This window comes from Drosophila kikkawai, chromosome 3R, assembly GCF_030179895.1.
Source record: "Drosophila kikkawai strain 14028-0561.14 chromosome 3R, DkikHiC1v2, whole genome shotgun sequence".
Lineage (NCBI taxonomy): Eukaryota > Metazoa > Arthropoda > Insecta > Diptera > Drosophilidae > Drosophila > Drosophila kikkawai.
In genome coordinates, this window is record NC_091731.1 from 30,790,455 (window position 1) to 30,807,679 (window position 17,225).

The window sequence follows — 17,225 nt, forward strand, 5'->3', positions numbered from 1 at the left end:
CAGGGTATCTCGTTATTGAGACCCCCCACCCCACAAACAAAAACCTTTCCCACTCGTTTCCCATATGTGCTCATCGACCTCACCGAGCCAAAACGAAAGTGTGGGTGTGCGTGTGTGTTACATGGTGAAACGTCGCGCGAGAGATGTGTGAGAGAGAAACGACACGAAGCGAAACGAAACGAATCGGGACAAAACGAGAGAGAATTGAAACGCGGTGAGCAGCGCTGTCGGCGCACAGCCATCGCAGTCGACGTCGTCGTTGCCGTGAACACTGGCGGAAATTTGTGTATTTCGAAGTATCTGCTCATTTCAACGCGCACTTTCAAGCGGAGCGGTTCGGCTTTTTAAGTAATCTATAAATAAAATAAAACTCGATTCGATTCCGCTCGCTTCGTTGTGTGTCGCCTTTAAACAAGTTGGAAATATCTAAGAAAATACACAAAGAAAAATCAAATACTAATCGTAAAAGAGCAAAATAAATATACAAACGGAATGTGGCCACAAAGAGATTAAACGGAAAGTTGAGCAATTGGCAAAACCAGAAATCTAGAAATCTGTGCGTGCGCGTGTGTTCAATAAGTTTGTGCATTTGAAAAAGTTGAAAGAAAGAAAAGCAAGCAAAAAGCTAAAGTAAAATGTTTGAGCCCTATGTGAAAATCAAGAAAAAGCGAAATGTGCATGAAATTTATGAAAACGAGAATTTAGAGCAGCAGCGACAGGAGCAACAGCAGCAGCAACAGCAACCTGCCACTGCAGCTGGGGATAATTGTTGCTGCGAGAATGCGCCCGAAGTTGCAGCAACATCTGTAGTAGCAGCATCAACGGCAGCATCAGCAACAGGAGCTGCGGCGGCAACCAGCAGCAGCAGCGGCAACTGCAGTCGCCTGCAGCAATTGATATCGACGCCACCAGTATTATTGCGGCAGCAGCAGCAACACCCACAACTGCAGCAGCAGCAAGCTGCGCCTTCGGTTTTGCAACAGCATTTGGGTCACCTGAATTACGAAAGTGGAGCAACTGCAGCGGCAACAACCAACAGCGGCAGCAGCAGCAACAGCAGAAGTGGCTCGGCAACACTGGCGCAGCATTTGGCAAGCCCCAGCAACATATTGCAGGCGGCATTCGGCAGCAGCAACTTGCAACACATATTGACGCGCGCCGCCCCCGCCCACGTGCCCGTACCCTCGCCGTCGCCGCCCTCCTCCTCCAACAGCAGCAGCAGCAGCAGCAGTAATAGCAACAACTGCAGCAGCGCCTGTGCTGGAAATACGCACTACAACGGCGGCAGCAGCAGCAACAGCAACAGCATTATTGCCAGCCGCCTGTTTGGAGCGGCCTCCTCCTCATCCTCGTCGGCATCACCCTCCTCCTCATCCCACCATCTGCATGGCCACCACTCGGCGCTGACCAACTCCATAACGAATCGCATCAATCAGTCCATTCGGCGGCATCTCAACCAGCAGCAGCATCAGCATCCCCTAAGCGCCTCCTCCTCCTCTTCCTCCTCGTTGTCGTCGTCGTCGTCCACCTCATCCGCGTCCGCGTCCTCCTCCTCCGCCTATCAGCACTATCATCATCATCACCATAGCAGCAGCAGTGGTAACTCCAGCAGCAGCAACAGCCATCATCAACACCACAACTCTGCAAATACAAACCAACAGCAACCACAACAATCTCCTCTGTGCCTAGTATTATTAGTTAAATGCCCAAATTCCAAGGAATTTTGTAACGCCGCCGCAAATTTCTGTGATAAAAGGTAAATACAACAATGAGTAACTGCTCCCTTTAAGTTAAAGTCTCTTTGGGTATTCAGAATAAAATAATACTATCTCTGGTTTAAATGCCAGAAGCTGACATTTCCCATATGAGCCTCTAAATCTATTTAAATAGCAGTAGCAATCTAGTATTTAAATAATAAGTAAGAGGTGGTCTGATGAATGACAAAAGATGAACTTTAAAGACTTATCTGATGAGGTTTTCAATTTAAAAATTAAACCTCTGGCGATTTCTATTATTTACTGTAATAATATGAAAGAAAAGAACTGAATTCTACTCTACCTACAGTTTTCAATACATAAACCCTTCACTTTTATAAAGAAAGAAGGAAACTATAATACAATGGAAGGCCAACTAAAAATAAACTTGGACTACTTTTAATTAGAAAGCTAAAACCTTGGCAATAGCTATGATAAAATCTATTCTAAACAACCTATAAATTATTTAGCTTGTCTCAAAGAACTTTTCTGTATCCGGAAATAAAGTTTCCCCTAGGCTACAACCACTGATATTTCCAATAGACACCCCACGAAAGGCAACAAGTTTATGGTTAAACCAAAAGCTGGCCTAGAATCGTTAGCACCCCCACATCGAAATCCCAAAAAACCCTCAAGATGTAGCTCTGCTGTGTGTGACCCAGTTTCGTTTCCCAGGACCTTTCGCTCCGCTTCCTAAGCAGCTACTTGCACCCTGAACTACTTGGGTTTGGCTGTGGGTTCAAGTAACCATTGTCACATCCTTGAATTACGGCCACAACAAACCCACCAAGCCGAAGCAAACAAAACACAACAGTTTGTTTTGTAAAAGTTTCTCTGCTATTTTGATTGTTTGCCACACCGTCGAGTGTGCGTGTGTTGGACGTTGATATATACAATACAATATGCAATATATATGTGTATATACATATATATTATGTATATTTAATTTTGATGACTTGTAGTTTCCGAGAGTTATAGTCGCTTCGACTTTAGTTTTAGTTGGCGCAACCTCGAGGGTTTTTTTTCTGATGACCTTACTTGCGTAAGTAATTGGTTTCTTTAGTGTAGCGGCAGCCGATGATGATTTGCTTACTTATTCCATTGATCACCCCGCCCCGGGTTTAGGGGAGCACAGAACCGAACTGGCCTGGCCTGGCACTGGTGTCGTAACTCTGCCTTCCCGGGCGAATAATAAACAAAACTTAAGTAATTAAGTTCTCTCTGTGTATCAGCTGCCGCCGCCGACGCCGCCGCCACCCTTAATAGCTGCTTGCTTTCTCTCTCGCAGCCTGCTCTCCTTTTCGCTCTCGTGGCTGCTGCTGGCTTTCACACGGTGACCCCAAAAGGCGTTCGCCTAACCTCAAAAAGATGAACGGAAAATATATAACAATTTGGTAAACACAAAACTTTTTTACTCGGTTTTTTGTTTTAGCTGTTGCCTTTTTTTATGCTGATGCGTTGTTCTCCACTGTGTTTTTACTTTTCCGTTTTTTGTTTGAGTGGCACTCAATTTTCGGTTAATTAATGGGCGTGGGCGAAATGAGTGCACGGAGAGAAATTAAGCTCAATATTTGAAACCAGTTAAAGAGTGGTCAAAGTTGAGATTTTAGCTTGTGATGTTTAGGGTTCCCTTTCTTTGTGTACTTTTAGAACCTTTCACTTTATCCACTTTTTGCACTAAATTCCCATGTACGAATTCGGTGACACTAGGAAATACAAATAGGCTTTGTGGTAAGGCCTTATTATGCTTAATCTAATCGGTTTAAATTGCACGAGACCTAACAAGGTCGTACATTTTATTCTTTCAAAATAACTAAGCAATTTTGTCAGCCAAAAACTTGGTTAAATAATAATCATAATGAATGGGATAACCCATAGTTTTTTTTTGCTGTGCCTCTGCTTGCGTGCTAACCTTTGTCATTTGGGGTCAGCAAACAGCTGCAGCAGCAACATCTACAGCGACAGCTGCTGCTTTGTCATTGAAGAAGAGAGCTGGAGAAACGAGAATCGAGACCATGGCTCGTGCTTGGGTTTTTTCTTAGTGCCTACTGCTGCTGACCATGTGCCAGTAATTGTTATTATTTATTCTCTGCCTTTCCCCATTCACTTTTCACTCTAGGGCTGCGTTCTGTTCTGGTTTTCGTGCACTTGTTGCTCGATTTCTTTGGCCTTGTCTTGCCGGCTGCAAAATTGCCCGATAATCCGCAATATTTTCAACAAAAAAAAAAGTAGAGCTCTTTGTCTCCGCCGCCAACTGGAAAAACTGAGTCATGTACCCGCTGATTGCAGACGGACGACGGTTTTTATACCCTTGCAGGGTATTATAATTTCAGTCAGAAGTTTGCAACGCAGTGAAGGAGACGTTTCCGACCCTATAAAGTATATATATTCTTGATCACCATCAACAGCCGAGTCGATATAGCCATGTCCGTCTGTCCGTCTGTCCATCTGTCCGTCTGTCCGTCTGTCCGTCTGTCTGTTTCTACGCAAACTAGTCCCTCAGTTTTAAAGCTATCTGAATGAAACTTTGCATATAGTCTTGTATATACTCTCACTGCTATATATGTCGGAACGGGATGGATCGGACGACTATATCATATAGCTGCCATACAAATGTTTGATAAATTTTAAGAAAAAAAATTATAACTTTGCTGTTTTTAAACATTTTTGCACCATTTTTTATATGTGGCCATTTTATATTATTTCAGAATTTTGGTAAAAATTTTATGAAAATCGGACGACTATATCTTATAGCTGCCATAGGAACGATCGGGAAATTAATAGGAAAAAAAATATAGCTTCGTTGTTTTTCAACGTATTTTTATCTACTCTGAGATATAAGTCTTTTTTATTATTCTAGAATTTTGGTGTAAATTTCAGAAAAATCTGACAACTATATCATATAGCTGTCATAGAAGCGATCGGTAAATATATAGACTATGTAAAACTGTGAATGTAAAACTGTAACTGTCAAACTGTGAACATAATAAGTATAGGTAAAATGTAATGAAACTCTGTTTTGTGAGTGTTTTCAGCATTTAAATCCATAATATAAATATCAAAACCAAACTGCAAGGGTATACAAACTTCGGCGTGCCGAAGTTAGCTTCCTTTCTTGTTTATCAGTGCTTTTCGTTTGGTTTTCAGCTTCGGTTTGGGTTTGAGTGCACCCACTCTTAAGTACATATTGTAAATTATATTATACATTTTAACCCAAAATCAAACAAGAGTTGTGTAAACATTTTTGCAAGGTCTTACAGGGGGAATTACTTTTTATACAAAGTAAATATAATTACTTGTGCTTGACATAGCTAAAATATATTGTAAGAAAACTCAATAAAAACTTATTTTTCAAAATATCTGAAAAACTGATTAGCTAAAACAAAGGGACATGTTTCTTGCTTTCTTTTATTATATTGTCTTGAAATCATAGGCTCTACCCACTTCTGTCTTGATTTTATTAATAATGTGTTGTAAGTATATTTAACCTTCGGGTTTCACACTCAATCAAAGAGTGCTTAAACACTCCAGTCTTTTGAACCCGGTAACCCCTTCCTGTCTTTCGTATACCCTTCCCTCTTTTGTTTCGCTCTGCGGTTTTTGTATTTTATCTGCTCGAATGGGAAGAGACGGGAAGTTTGCTTCGCTGATTTTTGATTTTATTCGAAAGGGCCGCCCGTGTGGATATATTGCTGGTCGCTGTTACAGGTCATGTTGCAAACGACCAGCCAACATGTTGCCGCAACACTAAGCAATTGGAATTTTCACCGAAAAATCTTTATAAAATTAATAAACTACGAAAATATAAAAAAATATTTATAATAATTATATTACCTTTTTTATTCAAAATCCCTACATAATCCAAGAATTTCTACTTCACCCACATTTCACACCCAAAAATCGTAAGCCGAAAATCCCAGAAGAGATCGGAGATCAAGATCAAAATCAAGGTAGAGATCGAGATCGAGTGTCTTTCACTCACAACCCACATTTTATTTAGAACAGATCTCACCTAGAAATCGGGCGAGTGGCGAGAATCTCTTTGGCCAATAAAAAAAAAGAAGATCTTTTAAGCCAACAAGATTGCGCCTAGTGAAAGAGGGGCAGTCTTAAAAAAAGAAGCCTGAAAACGCTGTAGAAAAGGCCAAAGAAAAAAAAAAGAAAGCCCGACAAAAACAAAATGTGAAAACGCATGAAAGCCCGATCGCTCACTCGCTCACAATTTGTTTAGAAAGTGCAGAGAAAGAGGTAAAAGCGGCAAAATGAAAACAAGCCAAAAAGTTGGGGCCCCTAAAAGCGATTCAATGAAAATTGGGCACACAGCAGCACCCAGCCCAACAGCACATGTGGTTTGTGTGGTGTGGCTTATTATTAATTTATTGATTTCGAACTCCCAAACTTGTTTGCCTGTGTGAAAATTTATTATACAACAATAGCAGCTGGTAAAAAGCAGCGAAGACACGCGCTAAAACGGCCAACAACGTGCTTTTGGGGCTAAGAGAGCTCAAAAGAGCGCTTCGAAAAAGAGTTAACAAGCCAGGAGGGGGAAATGGTAGGAAAAAGAGTTAACAAGAGAGATCTGCGAACTATATGCGGCTCAGAGATACAACGACGACGTCATCAAACTGGTTTCAACGATTACATAAAGTCTCGTCGTCGTTCCGCTGTCAGCAAACTTGCTCTCGTTTTTTGTAGCTTCGGGTTTTTGCTGCTTCGGGTTTTATTTATTATTGTTTTTTTTTCCTCTTTTTTTTGTTGCTGTCGATCGGGTGAAACTCTCTGCAAACGTCGCTGCCGGCGACAGAAACGCCTACGCAAACACAGAAACAAAAAATGGGTGGTCTTACAAGATCAATTGGTTTTAAAAATGTTGTATAAAGTACTATTACTTTATGGATTGCACATATTCCAATTTATAATTCTGGGAACAATCTTAACGATCAATATATAATTAGAATATACGAGATTTTGGATCTTAAACTTTGGTATAATGATCTTAATTTTTCCTCCTGTACACAAACACCTCTTGTCACCCAACTAGTTACACCTCATTTCCTATGCCGCCCGGCGTTTTTACGTAATCGAAATATATATGTTTTCCCCTCATTATTGTTTGTGATTATTAACACAAGCCCAAACTTTCATTTATGCTGCAATCCCTCCAAAAACTTTACAGCAATAAAAGTGTCAAGCCAATGTGGCAAAAATGGTTTTGAGTTTTGGTCAACTCGCTTTGCTGTTGCGGCCTAGTTTCTTTTGGGTTTGTTTGGGCCAGAAACTGTGACACGGACCGATTAGCATTTCAAATCCAACAAAAAATCCAAAGAGCTCACAAACCGGCAGTTATGTAAAAATTAACAACATTAATTTTATGTATGTTGGAAAATGGAACGCCCATGTTACTTGCATTGTGACATGGTTTTATTTTTGGAGATGGAGATGAAATGAGAGCAGGAATAGGGAAAGTATTGATGTACTTAGATGTGTATTTAATAAATAATAATAATATTTAAATATCATATATTAATTAGGCATTTTGAAAAGTATAAATATCCACTAAGCTTAGAATAATGTAAAGATAATATATATTGTTAGGCTCCGATCTTGACATACATGATTATCCTTTATATTTCAATTAAAAATCATCACATTTCACTGTAAGAGCTACTATATCTCCCATCCATTGATAAGGTTGTTGATCCATTAATTGGCGCTACACCACAATTGCAATTGCAGTAGCCTTGTTAAAGGAAAAACTCTCGAATCGTTTAAGGGTATAATTATGGAAACATAATAATTTCCCCTCCTCTTGACTCTGACTTTCGATTGTTTTCATTAGTGCGAAAAACAATCGCAGCATAGGCCAACAACAACAACAATATCAGGCAAATTTCACTCTACTTACATGATTTCGTACGCTTTAGCTTTATATAACAACAAAAACAACAACAGCAGAGTCGGGCGACTTTCACGAAAAACTGCAGGCGGCGGCGGCGAAACTGTGAAACTGCAGCCGCAGCCCCAAGTGTGTGTGTGTGTGTGTGCGAACGAGAGGGCGCTTATAACAGAGGCAGACCAGACGCCAACGCTGGAGCTTTCTCTCCCTCTGCAAAAGTGACAACAACAACAACAACAACAATAACAGCAGAAATAGCAAGAGCAACAACAACAAAAACATATCATTGGGGGCCAAAGGCAAACGGACGACGCAACGAATCGACTTTTTCAGTTCAGTTGAGTGAAAGACCCGCAAAACCAAAACCAAAAGACAAAACGAAACCCAGCCAAAAACCTAAAAAGCAAAACGAAAACAAATGGCAAAGGAAAACGAAAAGAAAGAAATGTTGAGCGTGGGAGTTTTTAAAATTAATATGCGTCAAAACTGTTGACACTTTTTATTACAGACAGCGAGAGAGAGATGAAGAGGAGAGTGGGGAAAGAGATGTGGAGATTTGGAGCCAATCGTTGGCACACTCATCAAAATTAAATAGGTGTTACGAATTGGGAAGTAACTCTATCTTTTTTAGTTTATTATTTATATGGAGAATTTTTATAATAAGAAACATGAAATTGCTAAAAAAATACGTTTATTCTATTGATCATTTACAATTGCAGAGCTCGTTACTTATTTCTCATTTTTAAAGTAAATTAAAGTAAAATCTTATTTAACAATTAATTTATTTAATTTTTTAATAGTTTTTAAGAATTTTCTGTATAGGTTTACTTAACCTATAAGAGTATATAAGCTTTTTTAATGAATTAAATATAAAATAGACATGCAAATCCTACAATATTTAGGTAAAATACTTAGGTAAAATACTACTTACACTTTGAAAACCTTATAGAAAATATTATATTGTTAGGAATATTTAGTCAAAAGTTTAGACAATGTATAGCTTTGAACATTTTTAGTTTTGTCTCATAACCACCTTCAATTAGTTTAAAGTTTAATATAGACTTCGAGACACATTATTCTTACTTAAAAATATAAAATTCAAATAAACATTTAAAATTCCCTATACTAATTTACCTTAACCCATACCGCCCCCTTAATTTCTCCTTGTGTCAAAGTTAACTGCCTATTTTTGGGTGGGTAACATCGTGTTGGCGTTGTTCGCGGTGATGTTACCCCCAAGATGTGGCTTTGTTGCTCGTGTTGTTTTTGGCCTGTGTTGCATTTGTGGCGGAAGTGAAGTTTTCGTTGTCTGAGTTGGTTTTGGGAGTTCAACTTGCGTGGAGTTTCTCTTTTGAAATCATTTTCATTGGCATGAAAGTTCACATTATTTAAATTAAATTGCTGCCGCCGACGTTGCCGCTTCTTCTTCGTCGTCGTTGCCTTCTCTTTAGCGACAACTGTAAAATGTATCTTTGCATCTGTGTTTTGGCGCCGCGTATTTATGTAAAAAAAAAAACCAAACAAAAAATGCGCAAAAAAAAAAAGAAAAGCCAAGAAAAGCGTTTCCTTTTGGCTCGAAAACAACGGCGACAACTGAAAAGCGTTTTTCACTCAACTCGACTAGGCGGCGGAGTGAAAGGAGCATTTTGTTGTTTTTGTTGGTGAAAACGCCAAGTGAAAAGCCATGCGATAATTTGTTGTAAAGAAAAATGAAAAATTTTCACCATTTTCAGCTTGAGTTCGTTTATTATTGCCTTTTGTTGTTGTTGCTGCGGTTGTAGCTGCCTTTATCAAATTTCATTTAAATGCTAATGAAAAGTTGCCGGAAGTATGGAAAGCGCCAAAGCGAGTCGCTGGCAAATTATATAACTTTTTCCTTTTTTTTTCTTTACATTTTTGTTGTGCGGAAAAAGTTTTCCCTCTCTCTGCTCTCTCACTCTCTCTGTCTGTAGTTTTCCCAATGAGCAGCAGCAGCTGCTGCCTAAATAACCATCAATTTCTCTGCTCCCAAAAAAAAAAAAAAGAAAAGAAAAGAAACGTAACGAAAACGTGTTTTCTTTTTGGCCAAAAATCCGATTTATGACATTTCTTTAACGCGTGCTGCTCGTGGTCCCTTCGAAGGAGAGGCTGTGCTCCCTGGATTTGTCATAAATTCCCATTCTTCGTGCTGCGATCCCAAGGCCCACGCTTTGCTGAAGGATCCCCCAGGAAGATTTAAAGTACACAGTACAAAATGTGGTTCCTGTTTTATAAAAATAAAGATATTATCAGCTTGAATCGGGCTAATTTCACATTAAATTTTTCAAGGTTAAATGTTATATAATAAAAGATCAAAATATTATTTTAAAATCTAAGTTATATTGTTAAAAAAAAAAAGAATTATAGAAACTAACCAAAATTAGCCTGAATCTTTTATCAAAAATATATAAAAGGTGTTGTTTCTGCGTACAAATACCTCTATATTGGAATTCCTTGATCCGTGACCAACTGGCTTCGTTGCATTCCAGCTGTCCCTCATCCTTCTCCGATAAACTATATGGGTCAGTGTGTGTGTGGGTTCACCGTTCTGCAGCAGAACTAATGGTGGTCTTCTCCGGTGGCTAAGTAAGCAGAGCTAATGGCATGACTCTAGAAAATGCCTGGGCAAAAAAAAGGGCATTAATGCCGCGGTGTGTTTGCCAAACAATTCAAATTTATTTACGGAGGGAACTCTTTAAATATAGAGACACCATAGGTGGGTCTGTATAATATATAGAAAGGTGGATTTCTTGTATTATAATTCAAGGGGAATAGTCTAGAGTCTAGACAAAGCTGTGTCTGTGTTTACTAAATATATTTATATACACTTTCAGGGCAATGTTTCATATTTATAAGGGAAAAATAGGATATGATTTATAAAGAGAGTGTGAAATATTTCTTTAAGTAACTACTTATACGCTTTGTTTTATACTTTTTTAATTCTTAGGATACTCAGCCAATTGTATAGTTTCTTGAGTTAATTTACTGATTTTATTCCTAAATTTTCTGTCTCAAGGTTAGTTATCCCAGCTCCTAGTGTTCTTCTTGGTTGAGTCAGAGTCACCTTTACCTTCCTTAATTCGATTACAAAGTTCGGACTGAGCTCGGGGCTTTCGAAGTTTAGCCTTCTTCCTCCTCTATTCTCCTCCAACAATTCTCCTTCTTCTGTTCTGTAATTTTTGTCATTTTGCCTTGGTTTGAGGCGCCAAACAAATGATTTTCAATGTCATAACAAAACAAACTCATTTTTTTTCGACTCTGGCCCTTGGCTGGGCCAGGGAGAGGAGAGGTGGTGGTGTTTGCGCCTCAATGCCAAATCAATGTCATTAACATTAAGGCACACTCACTAAAAATTGAATAAAGCGTCTAAGCACACAGCACAGCTCAGCTCGGCTCGGCTCGACGGCGCGCAGCGTGGTTTTTTCGGTGTTTCGGTGTTCGGTTTACGGCTTATGGCTTACTACGGTTTGTTCACCTTGACGAGCTGCGTCAACCTTTTGATGGCTAACGCACACACACACATACAGTCATACGCGTGCGGGCCCATTGAAGGTCCTTCAGCTGGATTTTGATGATGGCCATCAAAATCGCCAGAGAGGGAGAGCTGCGAGAGCTGAGGCTGCAACTGAACTGAGGTAGTGAAAACCGAGAACTGAACACTGAAAATGGGAAGCGGAAAACGGTTAGCACCTTGAAAATCTCAACCTTGCTGAGCTGAGAGACAGCAGTAGCCTTGCTTAGATTTTTCCAACATTTCCTATGCTTAATTGTGCACTGGCAGGAAAAGTCATAAGAGATCGGTTTAGGATTAGCTTTAGAAAAGTATTCTTTTTTGGGAAAAAATGTTACAAGGAAAATATAATTGTATTTAGTTATAAACTACTAACCACAAAATGCTAAAAGAAATATATAAATTTATTTAGTTAATAATTTAAAGTTCTTTCCAAACTTTTTTTTAAAGAAGTTTCTTGGCTTGAAAATCTGAGTAAATTTTTTATATATTTTAAACATGGAAATAAATACGACTAATAAGTTTTCCGACTTTAGTTCATTTACTTTCCTATAATAATATTTAAATATTAAATAAATATTTTATTATTTATAATTTTGTAATATTTGTCTCCCTGTGTAATAATCGCAGCTTCCTCAGTCATTTACTGTCTTTTCCATCTGCATCTGCGCACTGAGACAAAAAAAAAAAGAAAAGAACACACGGGAATAGCAGATTGTTATTGTTGCTATTGTGCGTCAGAGATCCTTCTGCCATCTTCCCTTCCCTCTCCTCCTCTCTGCTCTCCTGCATGTTTTGCACCTTTCCTAATATGAGCAACGCGTACAACATCATCCACATCCTCCTCATCCACACTCACCTTCGCCCTCAACCGCCGCCGACTGACCCATTGTTTGTCAATTTTCCACTCCTGGCTACATTTCCTTGGGTCCATTGTTTGCCTCGTCATCTGCAGGATTTGTTGGATTTTCAACTCCTCTGCCTGTCGTGATTTTTCCAATTTTCCCAGTTCCATCAGTCAGTTTTCCTTTGCTGCTCCTGCGCAACGGTTGTGTTGTGTGTTTTTTCTTGTGATATTTATTCCGTCTTGAGAATTACTTCTTCGTGCAAAAAAAGCTTCAAAAGCTAAAGCTTCGTTTTATCTCTGTTTGATCTCTCTATTCTCTGGTGATTCCGGGATTCTTCGGAATTACTGTAAAAACTACATAATCGGTCTTCGCCTTTGCTCCATTTTTCGGAAATTATGAACGCCACACATTTTGGCGCACTTCGCTTAATGTCGTCCAGTCGTTCGTGTCGTCTCGTTCAAAGTTTTTATTAACAAAATAATATTGAAATATTTTATTTTGAGCAAACAATTTAGTCTGTGTTTTATTCTGTGTTATATTTTGTGTGTGGTTTTTCAAACGGGCGGCAAGCTGGAGAACTCTCTGCTTTTGAAGCTGCTCAATCTTTTGGCCCGGCACTCAAATTCCGATAGCAATTTCGTGAAAGTTGAATTCGAGCGCAGCATCATGGATCTAATACAAGAGCCAAGGTGACCACAAAAGTCTTGAATTTTAAATGAAATGCTGTAATAAAAATGATTAAACAAGGTGGTGAAAAAATAAATATATTCAAGATAACCTTCAAATTTGGTCTGATGAAAAGCTGTGAACTTATAGGAACTTTATTCCTAAGAATGTAGTAAATACCTGAAACAAACCTTTATATCTTTATAAATAATTATTATATATTTTTTGATAAGTTTTGCAATAGTTTTCTCTATTATATCTCCAACTAACCCCTTGATTTTCCTCTATTTAAATCCTTTCAGATTGCCGGTGAACGAATGTCAGGCAAGCCAAACAGCTAGAGTCACCTCGAACCTGCACGCATCCAGTAGTACGATGGCGGTTAGCCGCGTTCCCTCGCCGCCCTTGCCGGAAGTTAATACGCCAGTCGCCGAGAACTGGTGCTATACGCAGGTAAGTCCTAGTCCCTCCCAAAACCAAAAACCCGACTTACAGAGCGGGGATTATATTACCTCCACATCCTCCGATGTTTGGTTTTTGCATTCCTATGGATTTGCGACCGGCTGAGCCAACTGAACCGATCGGATTTCACAAATTTGTTGTTGTAAATGCACTTCCGCTCAGAGAGAAAGAGAGAGGTGCTCAGGTACAGGTGATGTTGGCTCAGGTGGGCGAAATCCGAGAACTTTGTTACAATATTTACAGGGGATCTTTATTTTCTACCCCAAACTCCATTAACCCCTGTTTTCCTTTGTTGTTTATTTGTTTCTAAACAGGTCAAAGTGGTTAAATTTAGTTATATGTGGACCATAAATAACTTTAGTTTTTGTCGGGAGGAAATGGGTGAAGTACTCAAATCGTCCACATTCTCAGCCGGTGCTAATGACAAACTGAAATGGTGAGTAAATTTAAACTAAACGAGATTTAAATAACTTACTAAATGGTAATATTGTCTACTTTAGGTGTTTACGGGTCAATCCCAAGGGTCTCGACGAGGAGAGCAAGGATTACCTGTCGTTATACCTACTGTTAGTGTCGTGTAATAAATCCGAAGTGAGAGCCAAGTTCAAATTTTCCATACTGAATGCCAAGCGTGAGGAGACCAAAGCCATGGAATCCCAAAGGTAAGAATAAGATCTCAATATTTTCCCCAAAAATCTGTATTAAAATGTATTCTCTATTTCAGAGCTTACCGCTTTGTGCAGGGCAAGGATTGGGGCTTTAAGAAGTTCATCCGGCGCGACTTCCTGCTGGACGAGGCTAACGGCCTACTGCCAGAGGATAAGCTAACAATTTTCTGCGAAGTCAGCGTTGTGGCGGACAGCGTTAATATCTCCGGACAATCCAACATCGTGCAGTTCAAAGTGCCCGAATGCAAGCTATCCGAGGATCTCGGCAATCTCTTTGACAACGAGAAGTTTAGCGACGTCACGCTCTCTGTGGGCGGTAGGGAGTTCCAGGCGCACAAGGCCATACTGGCAGGTAAGAATCTTACTTTCCTCTTGTACTTTGCAAACTTAAATTAACTTTAAAAATTATTTTTATAACAGCGCGCAGCGATGTCTTTGCGGCCATGTTTGAGCATGAGATGGAGGAGCGAAAGCTGAATCGTGTCGCCATAACCGATGTGGATCATGAGGTTCTTAAAGAAATGCTGCGATTCATATACACGGGCAAAGCGCCCAATTTAGAAAAAATGGCTGATGATCTCCTAGCGGCTGCTGATAAGGTAAAATTCAACCTAAATTTCTCTTCCCAAATAGCAAAAAAATAATAAAATATTTGATTTATTTTTGGCAGTATGCACTCGAAAAGCTGAAAGTGATGTGCGAGGAGGCGCTGTGCGTCAATCTCTCTGTAGAAACAGCAGCCGAAACACTAATATTAGCTGATCTCCATAGTGCGGATCAATTGAAAGCACAAACGATAGATTTCATAAATACGTAAGTTTTTTTTAATACAACTTATTTATAGTTCAAGTTAAAAATCATTCTTTTCCCCTCTTACAGTCATGCCACCGATGTGATGGAAACCTCTGGCTGGCAAAATATGATCACAACACATTCACATTTGATAGCGGAGGCATTTCGTGCGCTCGCAACACAACAAATCCCACCAATTGGACCACCAAGGAAACGCGTGAAAATGAGCTGAAACAACAATGCAACAACAGCAACACCAACAACAAACCGTACACCAACAACAATCAACAACAACAACAACAGCAACCGCAAGAACACCAACAACAATACCAACAATCGTTTCAACAACAACTGTAATGGAAATGAAAACAACTTGATTGTGAAATATTTGATCGATCGATTGGCGGTTAACCTCAAGAAAGCATCATACGGCAATACTAGAACAACCACAATAATAAATTTTATCAACAACAACAACTACAAATACCACTACGACAACACCAACAACTACTACAACAAAAACAAAAGCAGCAGGAAGATAGTGTATGATGATGAGAATCAGAGCAAGGAGTACCGTTTATTGTTTCGATTTCGAGTAATTTAATTCATTTTGCTAAAACAAAACACTTGAGTTTAATTGTATTTTATTTGTTGATTTAATATTTACCTATGATTAATATGTTTACGAGTAATAATTATTAATTAATTCTAATCTTAAGTCCCAAAAGCAGCAATTAAAAGTAATAAAAAAAAAACAAAGTAATAAGAAGAGAATACCAACAACAAAAAAAAAGAGCATGAAAAACAAAAACGGAACATTTAAAGTAAATATAAATTAAATTTAAAATAAAAAAAAACGAAGGCAAGAAAACGCGATAAAAAAAGAAAAGAAAACAGCAAAAAATAAAAAAATTCACTGAGAAAGCAGCGTCACTATTATTATTATTATTATAATTATAACGATTATGTTTACCGATTACTGCGTATAATTACAAAGCGTACACTTTGATTGTGATGTATATTCGATGAGTAACGAGTAACGAGTAATGAGTAACGAGTATATGAGTAATGCATAATGATACGGATATGATAATGAAGTTGATATATGTAAAACTCGGAACAATTTTCAATGCATTCAAGGTTTTATTGCACCCGCCCACCAATCCACTTCCACTTTACCTCTTTTGTTTCGAATGAGGAGTGTGCTGCCCCCATTAAATGTATAAAAATTATTGTTATTTACCAAAAGTTCTCAATTCTACCACCGCCTAAGCAACAAATTTAAGCGCGCACACTCTTCAGAGCTCCTTTTCCCAATACAAAATTTTAAATGCCTTTTTTTTTAAACGTTCATTTTAAAATCACTTCTTAGGCTTTCTCGCATATTGTTTCTCTTTTCTTTTTTCTTAAGTATTTAAAAACACCTGCAACTTGTTTCTCTTTGTTTAAGCGCAAAAGTAATTAATTTGTTGTACAAAACTCTAAAAAAAAACAAACAAAACATTGTCGAAATAAAAGCAAACAGTAGCAATTTGTGTATAGTAAGCAGATAAAAATTGAAAAAAAAACCACAAACAATATTGCATCAATTCATTTCTGCTAAGGGGATACTCTCTCTGGGGGTGGTTTCTCTTCTCTCTGATTGATTCAGAAAATTGCGAAAGAGTACGAGTAAAGTAAACGTGATAACAATATTTATCTAACTATTAAATAAATAAAGCGTAGACGAAGGTGTAGAAGAGCTGACGATGACATTTTTATATGCTAAAACGGCAGATCGTCTAAGGAGTTTGACAGAGCAAAAAACTTCAGGTATTCAGGAAAGGGTAAAATATAATTACATACAATAGGAGCAACTAAGAACAATATTTCCATATTCTATGTGTACTTCCGATTGACTTTTGCAAGGGGATTTGCCATCCGAAAAGAAAGTGTAAATAAATTAGCCTTAGCCTTAGTCGCAGCATCAGTTCTATTTTCAATTTAACCAACTTGCTACGGTTACAAGTCCAAATGCTTTAAATCAGTGTATGTGCGATGAGTGTATAGTAATCTAGGTAACCAATCAACATTAGCCTTTGAATAGGATGGGGTAGAGTACGGACGGGAGCGAGTTTTATGTTTTGTGGCATGCTTTGTTAGCTATTTATTATAGTTTGACTACGTCGTCGAATCCTGAAGCTATGGGAGAGCAGAGCTAATGAATAATAGGTGACCGAATAGAACTATAATAATTTACAAAATCAGTTTGGTTGAGTGGGGATTATAGTAATATATTAGTATTTACTATAAATATCGTAAACTTTGATATATGGTAATTTTAATTATCGAACAATATCGGATTTAACTTTAAACAAGAAAGAAAGCTAACTTTGGCCAGCCAAAGTTTGTATACCCTTGCAGGTAACAATTAAAATATATTATAACTAAGCCAAAAATGCATTAATTTCGATTCGGAAAGCATTTTTGTGTTAGTTTTTATTAATTTAAAAAAACTGCATACCAAATTTAAAATTTTAAGAAATCTAAATTTTTGGCCATTTTTACTAATTTTAATGATGTAACCCCTTATCAAATTTCGCAAAAATGGCCAAAAAATCGATTTCTTCC

The 17,225-nt window shown here is 38.3% G+C and overlaps 1 protein-coding gene and 1 long non-coding RNA gene across 3 annotated transcripts; one reads left to right on the plus strand and one right to left on the minus strand.

The window, feature by feature from the left end:
- The first annotated feature begins 342 nt into the window (after positions 1 to 342).
- Positions 343 to 16,195, plus strand: rdx (BTB/POZ and MATH domain-containing protein rdx). Of its 2 annotated transcripts, none has more exons than XM_017171126.3 (8): positions 343 to 1,756; positions 12,996 to 13,146; positions 13,470 to 13,591; positions 13,656 to 13,817; positions 13,880 to 14,175; positions 14,244 to 14,422; positions 14,494 to 14,636; positions 14,703 to 16,195. In XM_017171126.3, exons 1-8 carry the CDS (start codon positions 636 to 638, stop codon positions 14,845 to 14,847), a joined length of 2,319 nt encoding a protein of 772 aa, XP_017026615.1. In that variant the 5' UTR covers positions 343 to 635; the 3' UTR covers positions 14,848 to 16,195. The 2 variants fall into 2 exon arrangements, with proteins under 2 accessions (XP_017026615.1, XP_017026616.1); XM_017171127.3 differs by lacking the exon at positions 343 to 1,756 and adding an exon at positions 12,453 to 12,716.
- Positions 9,273 to 12,232, minus strand: LOC138928791 (uncharacterized). The gene is made up of 3 exons (XR_011445152.1): positions 12,039 to 12,232; positions 10,106 to 10,289; positions 9,273 to 9,892 (listed from the first exon to the last, which is right to left on the minus strand). It is a non-coding gene; the product is annotated as an uncharacterized lncRNA (long non-coding RNA).
- Positions 16,196 to 17,225: the final 1,030 nt, after the last annotated feature.

Bases quoted from the DNA above. Each gene is read 5' to 3' on its own strand.
- rdx (XM_017171126.3), top strand. From the start codon at position 636: ATGTTTGAGCCCTATGTGAAAATCAAGAAAAAGCGAAATGTGCATGAA. The intron at 1,757-12,995 runs GTAAATACAACA...AAATCCTTTCAG, and splicing joins GCAAATTTCTGTGATAAAAG to ATTGCCGGTGAACGAATGTC. The intron at 13,147-13,469 runs GTAAGTCCTAGT...GTTTCTAAACAG, and splicing joins AGAACTGGTGCTATACGCAG to GTCAAAGTGGTTAAATTTAG.